Source organism: Antedon bifida, chromosome 8 (genome assembly GCF_963402885.1).
Source record: "Antedon bifida chromosome 8, ecAntBifi1.1, whole genome shotgun sequence".
Lineage (NCBI taxonomy): Eukaryota > Metazoa > Echinodermata > Crinoidea > Comatulida > Antedonidae > Antedon > Antedon bifida.
The window spans coordinates 10,955,459-10,971,438 of NC_136233.1; the positions used below are offsets into that span (position 1 = coordinate 10,955,459).

General features: G+C 33.7%; 1 protein-coding gene and 1 pseudogene across 1 annotated transcript; both read left to right on the forward strand.

Moving 5' to 3' along the window:
* Positions 1-4,040: 4,040 nt before the first annotated feature.
* LOC144850421 (uncharacterized) lies at positions 4,041-4,914 on the forward strand (annotated as a pseudogene).
* A 3,668-nt stretch (positions 4,915-8,582) lies between these two features.
* On the forward strand, positions 8,583-9,455 carry LOC144850967 (uncharacterized). Its single transcript, XM_078708488.1, has one exon. It carries the CDS (start codon positions 8,583-8,585, stop codon positions 9,453-9,455), a length of 873 nt encoding a protein of 290 aa, XP_078564614.1.
* Positions 9,456-15,980: the final 6,525 nt, after the last annotated feature.

A 15,980-nucleotide genomic window follows, 5' to 3' on the forward strand; every position in this document is an offset into this window, starting at 1 on the left:
TGAATTGAAGAAGATTATTATTGATTATGCACTCCACTGTAACTAGGTAACTTAAATTGTTTATTTCAACGGTATCTTAATCACAATGTAAACGTAATTTAACGCTCAAATAAAGTTGTCGAAAATTGTAGGCGTATTTTCATATTATATATATATAATACAGTCATGTGAGTACATATTGTGTTCTTTAACAAAAAACTGACATGGCTATAAAAAATGAAGCTGTTTATGTAAGATAACGTTATAAAAATATTGCTTTGCAAAATGCAGAGAGAGCGACAGAGGGCGTGTTATTTCATATTTTCGCCCTACACTATCAAACTTTATGTGGCAAAAAAAGTGATGTGCCCAAATATGGACATGATGATCTCATATCACTAAAATGATTGAGCATATCACTACTATAATAATTTGGGGACATCACAATTTGTTGTAAAACTAGTTTGATAGTGTTGACAGAGCTTAAAATTATAATAAGCTTTTATGACGTCACCGATATATCGATTTTCCTGACAATCAATATGCATGTTCTGTTTGTACAATGCAATGCAAATAATTTGACCAATGATGCTGATGATTTGCTAGAAAATCCGGATTCTATACTTAAGTTATACTAATAAACTGTTAAAGTGAGAAAGAGGCAAGGAAATACGAAAAAAATGGAAGTCCTCCGTAGAAATTCGAAATTGGAGTGATCATGGAGGATGGCATACGAATACATTTTCTCCTAGCACAAACTTTCAAACGCCTTCCTGGTGTTGATGCACAACAGTGTGTTGATTTTAGCCTTCCTTTCTATACAAAAGTGTATGAATTGCGAGCTAAAATCAAATGAAACGAATTATCACATTGTTGAATCAGACATTATCGTCTTACCTTGTAATAGGCCAAATCAAGTTTTAAACTTTAAAAATTAATTGATTGATTATTACTTGGCAAAATAGAATTTTGTCAAGATTTGCATTCTTTTAACCTGTGCCGAATTATCAATATGCTGCCTCTGTGGCAATATTTTGTCAAGTACTTCCCTTTGTGATTAAATAGATGAGGGCGTATCAATTTGATCTCTGGTGCGCGTGCGTACAATTGAGGGACTAGTGCTGTTCCGCCGTACCACGCCGAGAATGTTAAAGAGTCGCTATCTATGCAAGTTTCTTGCAAATGCGGAATTTAATTGTTCTCCGAATTGATCCGATTTACTATAACAGATAAATAATGATTACAAAATAATATATACGGTATCTATCATACAGTACAACATAAATAATTCTATACAATAATAATAATAATAGACCTTACATAAGTATCTAAATAAGTCATAGGCCTAGATAAAACAATACAATATAAATAATTCTTGGTTTAAAATAATTACAACTATAATAATAATAAGATAAGTCTCAATTGCTTACCAAAGATATGCCTGGATAACATGTGCAGCAGCTATACACTATATCAATTACTACTGTATTAAAGCTTTAGGCTTCTAAGTAAGCCTTGGTACATCTACCTCTTCTATAGGCTTCTAAGTAAGCCTTGGTACATCTACCACTTCTATATGCTAGGCCAGCTTAGGCTTCTAAATAAGCCTTTTGTGCTTGCTAGGTCTCCTTACCCAACAAGCCTAACTATCCAACTGCCAGCCACAGCCCAAGCAAGCTATGCCCTCATTAGCATAACCCATATGGTTGGTCACCTGTCCACTTGACACCCTTCAGTGAACACAAGCACAGTATACCTAGCTTGGATTTGGCACTTACACTATCCAATCGAGTTTGAACAATACCATGAAAGGCCCAGTGGTCTAATGGTTAGGACAGCTGCATACCAAGCAGACGGTCCGAGTTCGAGTCTTGGTTGGGGCGACTTTTTCTCATTCTCACAGATTTCTTCATCTTTATCGTTCCAAATTAATTAATTAAATTTCAGTATATCACCGGAATTAATGTTCTTTGCCTGTGATGTTTAATATATATATATATATATATTTAAAAATTGGACTAATTAATATTGCACATACAATACGAATTTATAATGAATTGGTATTGATTATGGTGGTTTCCATGAAATTAAAATGTATTACAAAATTGAATATTGTATTATCTATTATGTAATGGCTAAAATCTATTAACATGAATTCAGAAAAATTAAAACTATTCCTTATATTGCTCACTTATTTATAAGACATATGATTAACAATCGTTAACAATTTGAATTCAAACATCGTCCATAAAAATATTGTATAATTGTATGTTCCTTTGGGTATAATCCTAAAATGTAATGGTGTATACTTTTGCGGGTAGGGCTAACACATTTTAGGTATCGTCAAGTAAATACATTAATATGTATTTTCCATTGTTGGAGAGTTATTTAACTGAGGCACAACTGGCACTCGTACGTGTTAGTAGACCTACTGATACTCAATAGATGGGTTAAACTCATTAACTGATTTTATATTATTCTGATATACCTTACAAATATTGATCTATTGTTTCTATGGATACCATTACCCGATTTAAAGAATTATCATTTATATTATGGCTTACTTGTTTCAGATATTTTAGAAAATGAAACTGAATACCGTTTAAGATATTTAAAGTACGAAAATAGTGAAGCAGTTTGTGTATAACTTTTTCTATAATATACAAATAAATTAAACATTATTAAAATGGAATCATATATTTCAGAGAACAAGAGAGAAATGTGTGTTTGCAATCATCAGTCAAACACCGATTGAAGATATAATTTATGTTAGGCCTAATGATCTTTTTTGATTAGTTTGTGAAATAAAAAAAATAGCCGATCTACGTCTGTCATTCACCGACCAATTATTGTGCTTTACTAATTAACATTAATGCAAATTTCACAGTATCATTCAGTAAGCTAATAGCACAGATAGTAATTTCAGCATTCACATCTCAGTCCCAGTCTATGAGTTCATCATTTTGAAGGTAAGTTGACGGGTGATGTTTGCATTTATTTAAATTTACATTTTATATAGATTCATTCATTTATGTTCAGATCGTATACAATGCCTCAAGTAAGTATTTGCCTTTGGGCCATCCATTTTAGCATTTACTATATGTATAGGCTATCTAGAACAAATTATCAACCAGTCGTATATCAGTACCTTACTTATAGTCCCTACTAATGAGCGTACGCAGTGTGGCGCAGTGTGTTTGACGTTAGACTACTGATCGTGAGATCGAGGTTCGAATCCAACTCTCAACGGATTGCTTGTATCCTTAGGCAAGATACTTTACTTACGTTTGCCTCTCAACCCATGTGTATAAATGGGAACCCGGTTAGATCAAGACACAACTTTGCGCCCAAAAAATATTGGGGTAATAATGTTCAGCGCTTGGAGGTTTCACAACATTAGGCGCTATTATAAATCCAGGATATTATTATTAATAAAAGAACTTAAAAGAAACAACAGGCGATTTAGCTATATATTGTGAGGAGACATGAGATTCAGAACCCTGTTTCTCTAAATATATTAAAGAAGAAATATGTCTCATGCAATTATCAAACAACTAGATATGCTACCAAAGGGCTATCGACAATCATTTATAATTCGCAGGCCAGAGAGAGTTTTCAGTTCAATAAAGAATGCACATGTAAGGGTGAATAGACTGGAAGACGGTAGACTAAATATCAGAAACGGGTCAGATAGCTTTCTGAATTATTACGCATTCCGAGAAAGTTTGTTATTGTAGCGGTACCTTCATTATGCGCCTATTCATATTTCCGTTAATTCAACCAATTATTGGTGTTTATTACAAAATGACAAAATCCGGTTCGTAACCCGTACCATCATTAATGTTAACCAGTTAATTTGGCATGGAATGATCCAATGTCACAATATACAATTGTAATAAACTTAAATGAGGTTTTGGACAATTCTTAAACTGATTTCTCTGTTTTCCCTATTATTATTGTTTTTTTTCATCAATTTATTACAACTGAAAGGAGTGTTTTAAAATATTTAATTTGACATTTGATTACAACACTTCATTTCAGATCGTATTTATAGGCCTACGATGTCTCAAGTACGTATTTGTCTTTGGGCTGTTCCACGTAGTGTATCTACTGCTTTTGCGGTTGCTATGAGCAATCTAGAAGATGTACAAGTTATCAACCAGCCATATCTCAGTGCTTTCCTTGTAGGTCCTGACAGTAAATGGCCGATTGTCACAAGAGTGGAAAGGAACATAGAAGAGACAACATGCGATTTATCTACTAATTGTGATGAAACATGGGAATCACATGTCTGTTCTTATAACTATATTAAAGAAAATAATTATACTGGAGGCAGAATATCCAGATAAAAAAGTGGTTTTTGTAAAAGATATCTGTTTTGCAGTTACTAAAAAATTAGATATGCTACCAAAAGACTATCGACATGCATTTTTAATTCGCAAGCCAGAAAGAGTATTCGTATCTATGAAAGATGCACATTCTAGGATGAACATAGAAGAAGGTAGGCTAGATATCGAAAACAGTTCAGATATGTTTACGCCTCTTCACGCATTTCGAGAAAGTTTGTTGTTGTATGAGCATCTGATAAAAAGAGGAATCGAATCGAATCCGTTCATTATTGATGCTGATGATCTGCTAGAAAATCCTGAATGTATACTTCGTCAGTTTTGTCAATTTGCCGGTATAAATTATACTGATAAATTATTAGAGTGGGAGGGAGGCAAACAAGTACGAACACACTGGAAGTCTTCTGTAGAAATTCTAAAGTGGAGTGATCTTGGAGGATGGCATACGAATACATATTCTAGCACACACTTCCAAACGCCTTCCCCTTTACCTCCAAAATCGAATATTTCCGAAGATGTACAACAGTGTGTTGATTTTAGCCTTCCTTTCTATACAAAACTGTATGAATTGCGGGCTAAAATCAAATGAAACGAATTATCACATTGTTGTAATAGGTCAAATCAAGTTTTTGACTTTCCTGATAACTTAATTGATTAATTGATTATTACTTGGCAAAATAGAATTTTGCTAAGTATAGTAGCTTTGTTTTTTACACAACATGAAATTCAAGAAAATAACTTCACAAATAAAAACAAGGCCATATACATGGCTACAGTCGCGTGCTCAAATTTGAGTGTTTACCGACCGACCGACCAACCGACCAACCGACCGACCGACATAGTAAGCTGTAGAGTCGCGATTGCACGCGACTAAAAAGAAAGATTTGCATTCTTGGGCCGAAATATCAATATGCGACCTCTGTGGCAATATTTTGTTAAGTACTTCCCTTAGTTTCTGAGTGCTTATTATCATTTTGTGAATTCAGAAAAATTAAAATTATTCCTTATACTGCTAACTTATTTATAAGACAGGTAAATCATTCCTTCAATGAAGTTACAATTTTATGTTTTGTGTGTTTATTTTACGACTAATGGTTATTGTCTTTTTTAATGAATATTGGTGAAATTATGTAGCTTTAAAAAACTACGGATGTAAGTAAGCTATGATATAACGAATGAATTCTAGTGGTAATGTTTCAATTATAAAAATGACTATTACGTAAAAGAATTTAAAAAAAAACTTATCTATTAATTTTGTATTCTTTTCAGAATATATTTATATTTGTAATAGTTTTTTTATATTATTTGTATAGTATGTACTGTTCTTTCTCCTTACCTAAAAAAAAATAATAATACATTTCCAATTGAATCAATAAAGCATCCGTTTACAGATATTATATTAAAACTGAATACCTGTACTATCTAACCTTTTTAGACGACGTAATCGTGGAGCAATTTGTGTTCAGCTCTTCGTATAAAGTGCAAAAGCGTTTATTATCATTAATCTTATTTAAATATAACCAGTATATCATTATAAATATTATTTGAATATATTTTATATCATTTTTTAAAACATAAGGATGTGTTTGTAGTCACAAAAACACCAGATTGAAGATACGGATTTATTATGTTTGGACGAATTATAGGTGATTATTTTTATCATTTTACTGAAATTAATTTTTTTTTAAACATGCAGGTACGTTAACATACGATCGGAAAATATGTATGTATGCCATCCTATTATACGCTTATAATGCTGAGTTGTGCCTATTGTATGCCATATACAATATGTACAGTACATACTGTATATCTATATACAGTGTAGCATAGGTGAAATTACGGGACACACATCATGTTCAAATTTTTTGGTATGATGGAATTATCAAAATAAACTCGAAGATGACAATTTCGAAAGATAATGAATTGAGCAAATAAATATAAGAATTGGAAGGGAATTTGGCACGTAGAAGCGCTGTGCGCGCTCTTTGAAATGTGTATAACTTTGACGAAAAACTAACTTCAACTGGCCATATGTTAACATCACAACATCCGATAGGCTTGATTTTTATATGAATTCATATCTACATTTCATCAGCTTTCATAATAAATTATAATCATCAAGGTAACCATTAATTCTGAAGAGCTGTAAGATATTCAAATTTACGGCGAAGGTTAAATTACACGACCTACGTTATTCAAGTTTTTAAGCGTGATGACGTCATCAAAATAAAAATAGTGGCAATTCATGAGAAAGTCGATTAATTGAGCAATCACATACTAAAATTTGAGCGAAAATCGTGCCCAAAATAACAGAGATGCGTTCTATTGAATGTGATAAAATATGACGAAAGAGAAAAAAACCTAATTTTTAAATTCAAGTGGCTATTTGATGACATCACAACATTTTGTACGTCAAATGTGTACATAAATTCATATCTACAACTCAATGGCTTCCAGAATAAGTTAAACAAATTGGGGGTCATCGTGCATTCTGAAGAATTATTTTCATTTTAAAAATGCCTTATTTTTCACAATTTTTAGCACTTTTATGCAATTAATGTGCGCATTTTGTCATTTTTAACCTGCTCGTATAGCGTTATTTTAAGTCGGAACGGACTCAAATTTGGTGAATGTACTAAGGATGGTGAGTAGAATGCGATTTGTACAACAAATTGTATTTTCACGCTTTTTAAGTACAGCGTGTGCAAAAACGTGCTTTTGCGCAGTAATTTTTTAAAATGCGCAAATGGCCTAATTCATGCTCTAAATTGATCAAAACTTAATTTCAAGCTTTTTTAATTTTTACCGCGTGATTTCACGCGCATGACCTTGAAACGCGCAAGTTTTTATTCCTTTAGGCCTACGATGTCTCAAGTATTTGTCTTTGGGCCGTTCCACGTAGTAGGGAGGTTTCGCAACCTTACGAATACGATAACGAAAACGGATACGTCACACATTTGTGAAACTTTTGAGCTGATCCCCATTTCATATTCGTAAAGCGTATTCGTGTTGACGAATATCACCAGTCATATTCGTAACTACAAAACGAGTATAGTTTTTGATGATCTATTTTGCACATTTTACATTTGAATCAGGAACGATTCATGATTATAATATAATTATAGATTTATTGAAAGTAATTTACTAAAGTAATTTACTAAAATGCTAGGTCAATTTTGATAAATAGCAGTTTTTAAAGTCCTCACTCGCTTTGATGATACGCTAGGCCTAGGCAGCCAAGCACCAGGCAACACGTACCCGCGCTTCGCTCAAATTTACCGCAGTCATATTTTAGACGGCGCTCTCAATATTTCGTTGCCATGCGAAACAGATTTTTACTGGCTTACGAAAACGAATACGTGTGCGTGACGTATCCGTTTTCGTAATCGTATTCGTAGGTTGCGAAACCTCCCTAATGTCTCTACTGCGTTAACGGTTTCTATGAGCAATCTAGAAGATGTACAGATTATCAATCAGCCATGACTTATGAAAGAAGATGGAACTCCAAAGACTGTTCATACAAATACATGAAAGAAAACATACTGAAGGCAGAATATCCAAAACAACAAAGTGGAGTTTGTAAAAGATATGTCTCATGCAATCACCAAGCAACTAGATATGCTACCAATTTTTAATTCGCAGGCCTGAAAAAGTATTCACGTCTATGAAGGATTCACATTCTTGGATGACTAGACTGGAAGACGGTAGGCTTTAGAACCGGAAACGGCTCAAACGGCTTTCCGATTCTTACTACGTCAGTTTTGTAAATACTGATCAACTATTAAAGTGGGAAAGAGGCAAAGAAATTCTGAAGTATGGTGATGGCATGAGACAACATAAAACTAATTATAACCCAGCCATCACAATCATAACATTGCAAACCAGTATATTGATGTTCAGAATACTATTGTGCACAAATCCAATGGGAAATACGATTATGACACTATCCACTCCAAGTTATCGAGGATATCTTGTCACATATATTAAATGTGAAAGTCTTTACAAATGTGCGCCGGCTGCAATGATGGTCTCTTACACTGCGGAAACTGGACAAGCATCGGTGTAACGATAATTAATAGTGCCCTCTGGAATATGACATCCGGGGTAATACGTTGGAATTTAGTTTAGTTTACTCTGAATAAAACTATTACAAGTGTTGATATTATATACAGAAGACTATTTATTAAGATAGAATTAACCATTAAAAAATTTATTACCGTTTTTTATTGATTTACTTTATCTGTTGTGTAAAACAGAATGTCTCAAGTTCGTATTTGTCTTTGGGCCGTTCCTCGTAGTGTCTCTACTACGTTTGCTGTTTCTATGAGCAATCTAGAAGATGTACAAATTATCAACCAGCCTTATATCAGTGCCTTACTTGTAGGCCCTGATAATGAGCGTACGATTACCTCAAGAGTACAGAGGAACTTAAACGAAACAACAAGCGATTTAGCTACATATTGCGAGGAGACATGGGATTCCGAAGTTTGCTGTTATCAATATATTAAAGAAAACATATTGGAAGCAGAATATCCTGGCAAAAAAGTTGTTTTTGTAAAAGATATGTCTCATGCAATTATCAAACAACTAGATATGCTACCAAAGGGCTATCGACATGCATTTATAATTCGCAGGCCAGAAAGAGTTTTCAGTTCTATAAAGGATGCACATGTAAAGATGAATAGACTGGAAGACGGGAGACTAAATATCGGAAACGGGTCAGATGGCTTTCCGAATCTTTACGCATTCCGAGAAAGTTTGCTGTTGTATGACCATCTGATAAAAACGGGAATCGAAGCAAAGCCTTTTATTATGGATGCTGATGATCTGCTAGAAAATCCTGAATGTATACTTCGTCAGTTTTGTCAATTTGCCGGCATAAGTTATACTGATCAATTGTTAAAGTGGGAGGGAGGAAAGCAAGTCCGAAAATGCTGGAAATCTTCAGAAGAAATTATAAAGTGGGCTGATCTTGGAGGATGGCATAAGAATACATATTCTAGCACACACTTTCAAAAACCTGCACCTGTTCCTCTAATATCGGAGATACCTGAAGACGTACAAGAATGTATAGATTTCAGCCTTCCTTTCTATAGAAAAATGTACGAACTGCGAGCCAAAACCAACTGAGACGAATTACCACATTGATATTACTATTATCATATACAGAATAAGAAATAATTGGGTGATGGATAAGTAATTTGCTAATCAGATAATAAGAAGTAAGTAACTTGAAAAATACAGTATAATTAATCATATTGTCAATAAAAGGGACCTATATACCACTATTCGGATGGACACATAAGTTAATATGTTGATATATTACCCTTTGTAACAAATTAAAATGTATTCTTCTAAAAATTGAGGAACCTCTTTCTCTATGTCCAGTCTCCACTATTTCCACATCAATCAATATGTAGCTTTTCTTTATTCTTACTCAGCTGATGGTCAAGCACCTTGATGGTCAATTACCATTGTTGTTTGTATGATTTTACAATATTAGAAATAATTAAAGAACAGATAAAGACCGGTGCATTTTTAGCTTGGCTGTTAAAGTATATAGGTTAGGCAAACTTATTTGTCGTAGCTGTAAAAAATCAGTCGTGGCGGTTTAACTGACAGAGACCTGGGGCTCCAGAAAGTCCGATGATATACAGTTTAAGGGTAGTTTTAGTCACTTTTAAAGATGAAAATCACTAATTGGGCACACTCAGTAAAGTATTTTTTTTTTTCAAAAAGAAGTATCATAAGTTCATCCCTGACAAACATGATCAAGCCTTCTCGACGAGGTGGTGGTTGGGTGGGGGGCGGGTTGATAGGGTGGGGATCTCTCTCCTACGCTGGCGCCACGACTGAAGGCAATGCATAGATTTACCTTGATATCAGAATTAGTAGTATATTCTAAGATATGGTATAATTTTCTATGTAGAACTTTTGAATTTTTGTTTAATTCTTTGATTTTGCTTGATGGTAGCGTTCACAATAAAATGAAAAACAATCATATACTGTAGAAAAACCCAACAAAACAAAGAAATGTAACATCAAATATAAATTTGCCTATATATTTCTAGATGTTAATGTTTTCTATAAAACATATATTATAATAGCTTAAGATATATTTAGATGTTTAACTATTTCATTGAGTTTAAATTGTTAAGGAATTTAATGTATTTTAATTATAATTGTATACCTCTTTTCATTTTTTGATGAGCCACTTGTTGACAGTAATTCATTTCGCTTTTTGGTTAACCATTCATTTAGACTTTAAACTTTCTTTTCTTTTGTTTTATGTATTTGTTCTTTTCTGACGAAATAAATGAAATGAAACAAGCAGTCCCCTGGGAATAATTTATTTTAAAAAGGTATCTGTGATTTTAGCCGGACATGTAGACACTAACACAATAACAAACCATCCTGTCATAAACAGACAAAAATGGAAACAAATTGTGGAAAGCGTAATGTCGGAAGACGGAAAACGTTAAGAAGTTATTTATTAATATCCGAATAACAGTAATTATCTTCCATGAATGCAATTTGCTCTGATATGGCCTTTAATTCTTTTAACTAGCAGCCCTTCCATATTTCTGTATGCTATACAACGAGGTTCATTTCATGTTTTTGTTTTGGGTGCATGACGCTTTCTATGAAGTTTGGGATTACTGTCAGTTCTAATTCCCTCAAGCTTTCAGGCCTTTTAACAATAGCTTCAATTATATTATTGGCATTTTTATCTGTTTGGAGATATCTTTGATAACTTAATTCTATTCTAAAATGTGAAGTGCGTCTTAATGTATATTTCAGACCATACAGCTGTTCACCTACGTAAAGAGCAAACACGTAGCTGAACAATTCCATTTGACTCCAATTATGCGGGCTTAAAGTGCTTCACAATTATAAAATTCTACTGAAACTATTTTCGCAAACTGTCCACCGTGTTGGTCACAGAACTCTCATCCCGTGTGCTTCTATTGTTGATGTTGGCTTTAATTTCCCCCGCCTTCTCGTTTAGGAGAGAATTTGATTTCTTAAGTATATCCATGGCATCTGATGATAAGTTTGAACCCTTTGTCAAATCTTTCAATGCCAAACTCAAAGCATGACTAATACCAATGAGTAAAATGTGCATTTGGTTGCTCTGACGCCATATGTACCGCCACTCCCTTTATATATCCTACTACTATTAGGGCACCCGAGTCGTAGCATTTCCCCTATAATGTTCGTAAACTGGCTCATTCTTGTAAGTCTGTCTTTGAAGCAGCTGTTATTTGATATCAGCTGTTATTGTATTAGCCTTGATATTGGGGTTTTCATAAAAAGCCTAGAAACTCCTCCTAGGGTTTCAGATCTTCATTGTAAGATGCTTTTTTTTTATTGGATACCGTACACCCGTGAATTCGTCTGCAACTATTGAGAAAAACAACCCACCGTGAATTGCTTTGGCAACACGACGTACCATTTTGGATGTCCTGTGATACATATCAGTTTTTGCCTAAGCATTCAATTTGGGGTCATCACAGGGGCGGATCCAGGAATTTGTGAAAGGGGGGGGGGGGGCGCAACTGTAGAGATTCGACACAAACTCAGCCCCACCATGGATGGGGCTGAGTTGAGGCGATTTTGAAAATTTAACACCTCTAGATGGTCGGAAATGGCACTCTCACGTTAAATAAATGTATTAAAAATTGATATTTTAAATATGAAAACTGAGGTACTTATACTAGCCTATTAAAGGGTGGAATTTTCCCCATAGGCCTATTTTGAGTAAAAGGGTCACAACAGGGCGTTTCGCGCAAGTCAGCGTTTGCACGTACATGGCGGAAAAAGGTGCTTGTTTTAATATTAAATGCCTTACACACTTCCCTTCACGATCTACAATATAAAAAAAACAACTTAAAGAATTCAAAATTTGATTAAAATTCAAATATAATAGGGCCCACACAATTTGAAAAACAAATTTTAAGTTAATTAAAAAAATAATGGAAAAGGGACAATTTAAGGAGGCTTTTGTGTCATTTTGGACAGATTGAAATAGCACAGTATTTTGCTATTTAATTGCTATTCAGTCAAATAACGCGTGGCTTGAAAACAAGTGTAGTGTGTATTGTTGTCTCGGGTACAACTTACAAAAATGACCGCTGTACTGTACTTTGACGGTAGTATGTAAACTATTTTGGGATGTGGCTTACGCAAGCGGTAAGATAATACATGGATTAAAATGCCCAGGTTTTCACACGTACGGCGTTCATTATAATAATAAATGGCAAAACACAGAACAATTTCCAATTTTCGTCTACGTTTTAAAAGTACTAAACCAGGGTTCCTTTTTAGGTTTCACGCTGTCTTGATGACCGTCTTTTTTTTTATTTTGAAAAACATTCCTTGAAATACGGCCATCTAAATTATAGTCAACGCTTGATTTACAATTTCTGAGTTCAACTCTTTCCCGAAAAACACTTGCTTTTAGTCATTGTTTACTTTTATTTCACCCTAAACAATTCATGCACTTTCAGAGCAGCTGATAGCTTGTTTTATATCAGCAATACAATTACAATGTAGTTGACCAGTGACCAGTGACCCGGGGGCTATCAAAACAGACATATTGTACCTCAAATGAAATATGAATAGTATGCTCACTCATACATACAGGGAGACGTCGATAAAATAAAATGCCTTCTTTAAACAAATATTTATTTAAGCTATAATCTACTGCTTTTTAAATTTAAAAGTAATAGGGAATAATAGGATTGTTGTATTGCACATTGTGAAAGGTTAACTACAAATACAAATCTCTTACACTATTGACGTTTATTCAAGCGAAGTATTCTACGCACTGGATTAAATCGCGTAAAAATTCTCAAATAAACTTGGGTATCTTCATTTTGTTTTAATGACATTTATGAATTTTAAATTTATTTATAAAATGTTTCTAATACAATTTCCGTTTAAACGGTGTGTTATTCAGTTTATTATAATAATTATTAAAAAATGATGGTGAATGTGTCCAAGCCAAAACCATACTATGCATCTCATTGTCAAACAGTATTCTCTATAGGCATAGACCTAACCATCTTGACCCTTTCACCACTAATAATAAATATGAATAACACACAGATAATTTAATTGGCCACCTCTTTCAAAGCAACAGAATGGACATACCGATTACTTCAATTATAAATGCAATTCCTTCAAATTGGAAAAAATGTATAACAAATAAAATGAAAGAGACAAATTGTAAGGTACTGTACAACATGATTATAAGAAGTGTGAAAAATAATTTTATAATAGGCCTAGACAAGATAGATGATCATACTGGAGGCAGAATATCCAGACAAAAAAAGTGTTTTTATATTTTGTGAAAGATATTCCTTATGCATGTAGACCTACCAAACGATTAGATATGCCTTATTATCGGCATGTATTTTTAATTCGTAGACCAGAAAAAGTATGTATTTCTATTAAATATATATATTCCAATATGAACAGACTGGAAGATGGTAGCATAACATGTAGAAAAGGGTTCAGATCTCCGGAACTCGAGAAAGTTTACAGGAAACAGGAATCGAATGGAAGTCTTTTATTATTGATTCTGATCTGCTAGAATCCTGAATCTATACTTCATCAGTCAATTTGCCGGAATACCTTATACCGATAAACCGGTACCATATTTCTAATCATGTCCTTGATACTGTTCCTGTTCACAAAGATCTTGGCATAACCTAGATACTCTAGTAGCTAGATCAAATTTCGTACGTATGCACTTTGAGGTCCAGAAAATTTGACTTCTGATATTGATTTAGGATGGTCAAACAATCAATTTTGGCTTGGTTACACATTTTGAAATTGTGGCGAAAGGTCAGGGTGAAAGGCTATATTATACCAAACACCAACTTTGACAACCACTGGTCACAGAAAGGTAATTTTGGTCTCAAATTCAGAAGGTATACATTTATATTCAGTCTAATGGGACATTTTAGTCAAAAATGACCGGAAATGCCATTTCTGACCTTTGACCCACAACCCAGGGCATGTATGTATCTCCGTAAATACTGGTCGTAGACACTTGAATTTGGTCTTAAATTGTTCGAAATATACATTTTGTTATTTGTTACACATTTTGAAAAATGTTACAACAGTTCAAAGGGTCAGGGTCAAGGGTTATATGAACAAATATAAATAGGTACTTGTATCTCGGCAACCACTGGTCGCAGCAAGTCAATGTTGGTCTCGAAATGTTCAGAAGGTATGCATTCATGTTCAGCCTAATGGGGCATTTTAGTCAAAAATGATCAGAAATGCCCTTTCTGACCCACATACCAGGGCATCTTCATATCTCTGTAAGTACTGGTCGTAGAAACTTAAATTTGGTATCAAATAGTTCAAAATATACATATTTACCTTCATTCTAATAGAACATTTGGTTAAAAGATGACCAGAAGTACTATTAATTACTAATGTTATTGTTTCAAACAAAAAACATATCTCTACAACTTGTCCCTAGACAGTAATGTTATGCAATAACTTATGCTTTAAATTGTTTCATTATAGGATTTAAAACAAATCGTTTACTGTTTGTAATTGTACTTTTGCTTATAATAACGCTAGAAAATATTGTTGACCTCTGAGGACGATCAAACATTTTTGATAGAAACGTCAAGCCCAACAGAATTCTTTTTAGAATGCTAGAAGTAACTTACCGAATTCATCCTAATAAACGCCCCAGGCATTTATTGTTCAGAAGGTTTTTTAGGGGAACATTTATTTTTTTGTTTTGTTGGTGTAATATGGTAACATGTATAATCAAATAAATACTACCTACAGCAGATATATAAAAAATACAGCACAATTAATATCAAAAGGTGATACAAAATGCTTGGTAAATTGTAGATTATGGTAGTCATTGAAATGTGTTGTGATACAATTTTTAGTCGCGTGCAACGCAACTCTACAGCTCACTATGTTGGTCGGTCGATAAACACTAACTCAAATTTGAGCACGCGACTGCAGCCATATATATGGCCTTGTTGTGTATATGCATGTGGCGGGGCGTTTAAATCGAAGGGAGGGGTGAGCGTATTCAAAGTGGGTGTTTATTTGAATAAATACTCTAATTTTAATAATGATATATAATTCGTTTCTCACTGATTAATGATGCATTTTCCTCTTTATGCCTTTGTAACAAAATGTTTCTGTCTTTAGAATAAAAGTGACACTGTCACAGGCTCCATTTAATGACTCTCCAGGTGCCAGTATAATGATATAAAACAATGACACATCATTATCCCGAGACACTATATGAGACACGATTACACAATTGTTATGAATCTTCATTCTATCATCTGTTTGTTTGACTACAATTTGTCAACAATCAACACTGTCTTTTGCATATGCCAATACATATAGTTTCATTACTATTATACAATATGTCCAGCTTTCCTGAAAACACCATTGTGTACTTTAGTGTGTTGTAGTATGATTTTATCATGATCTATAACATTTTAAAATACACTTCTGATGCTTTTATTGTCAATGCACTTAGTACTTACTAAAAAATATAAGTTTCTAGTGGTATTGATAATGATAATAAATCTCCAGAAATATATATTGTTTTATTATGTACTCTGGGAACAGACGTGTATATGTATAATTTGTCGGCGA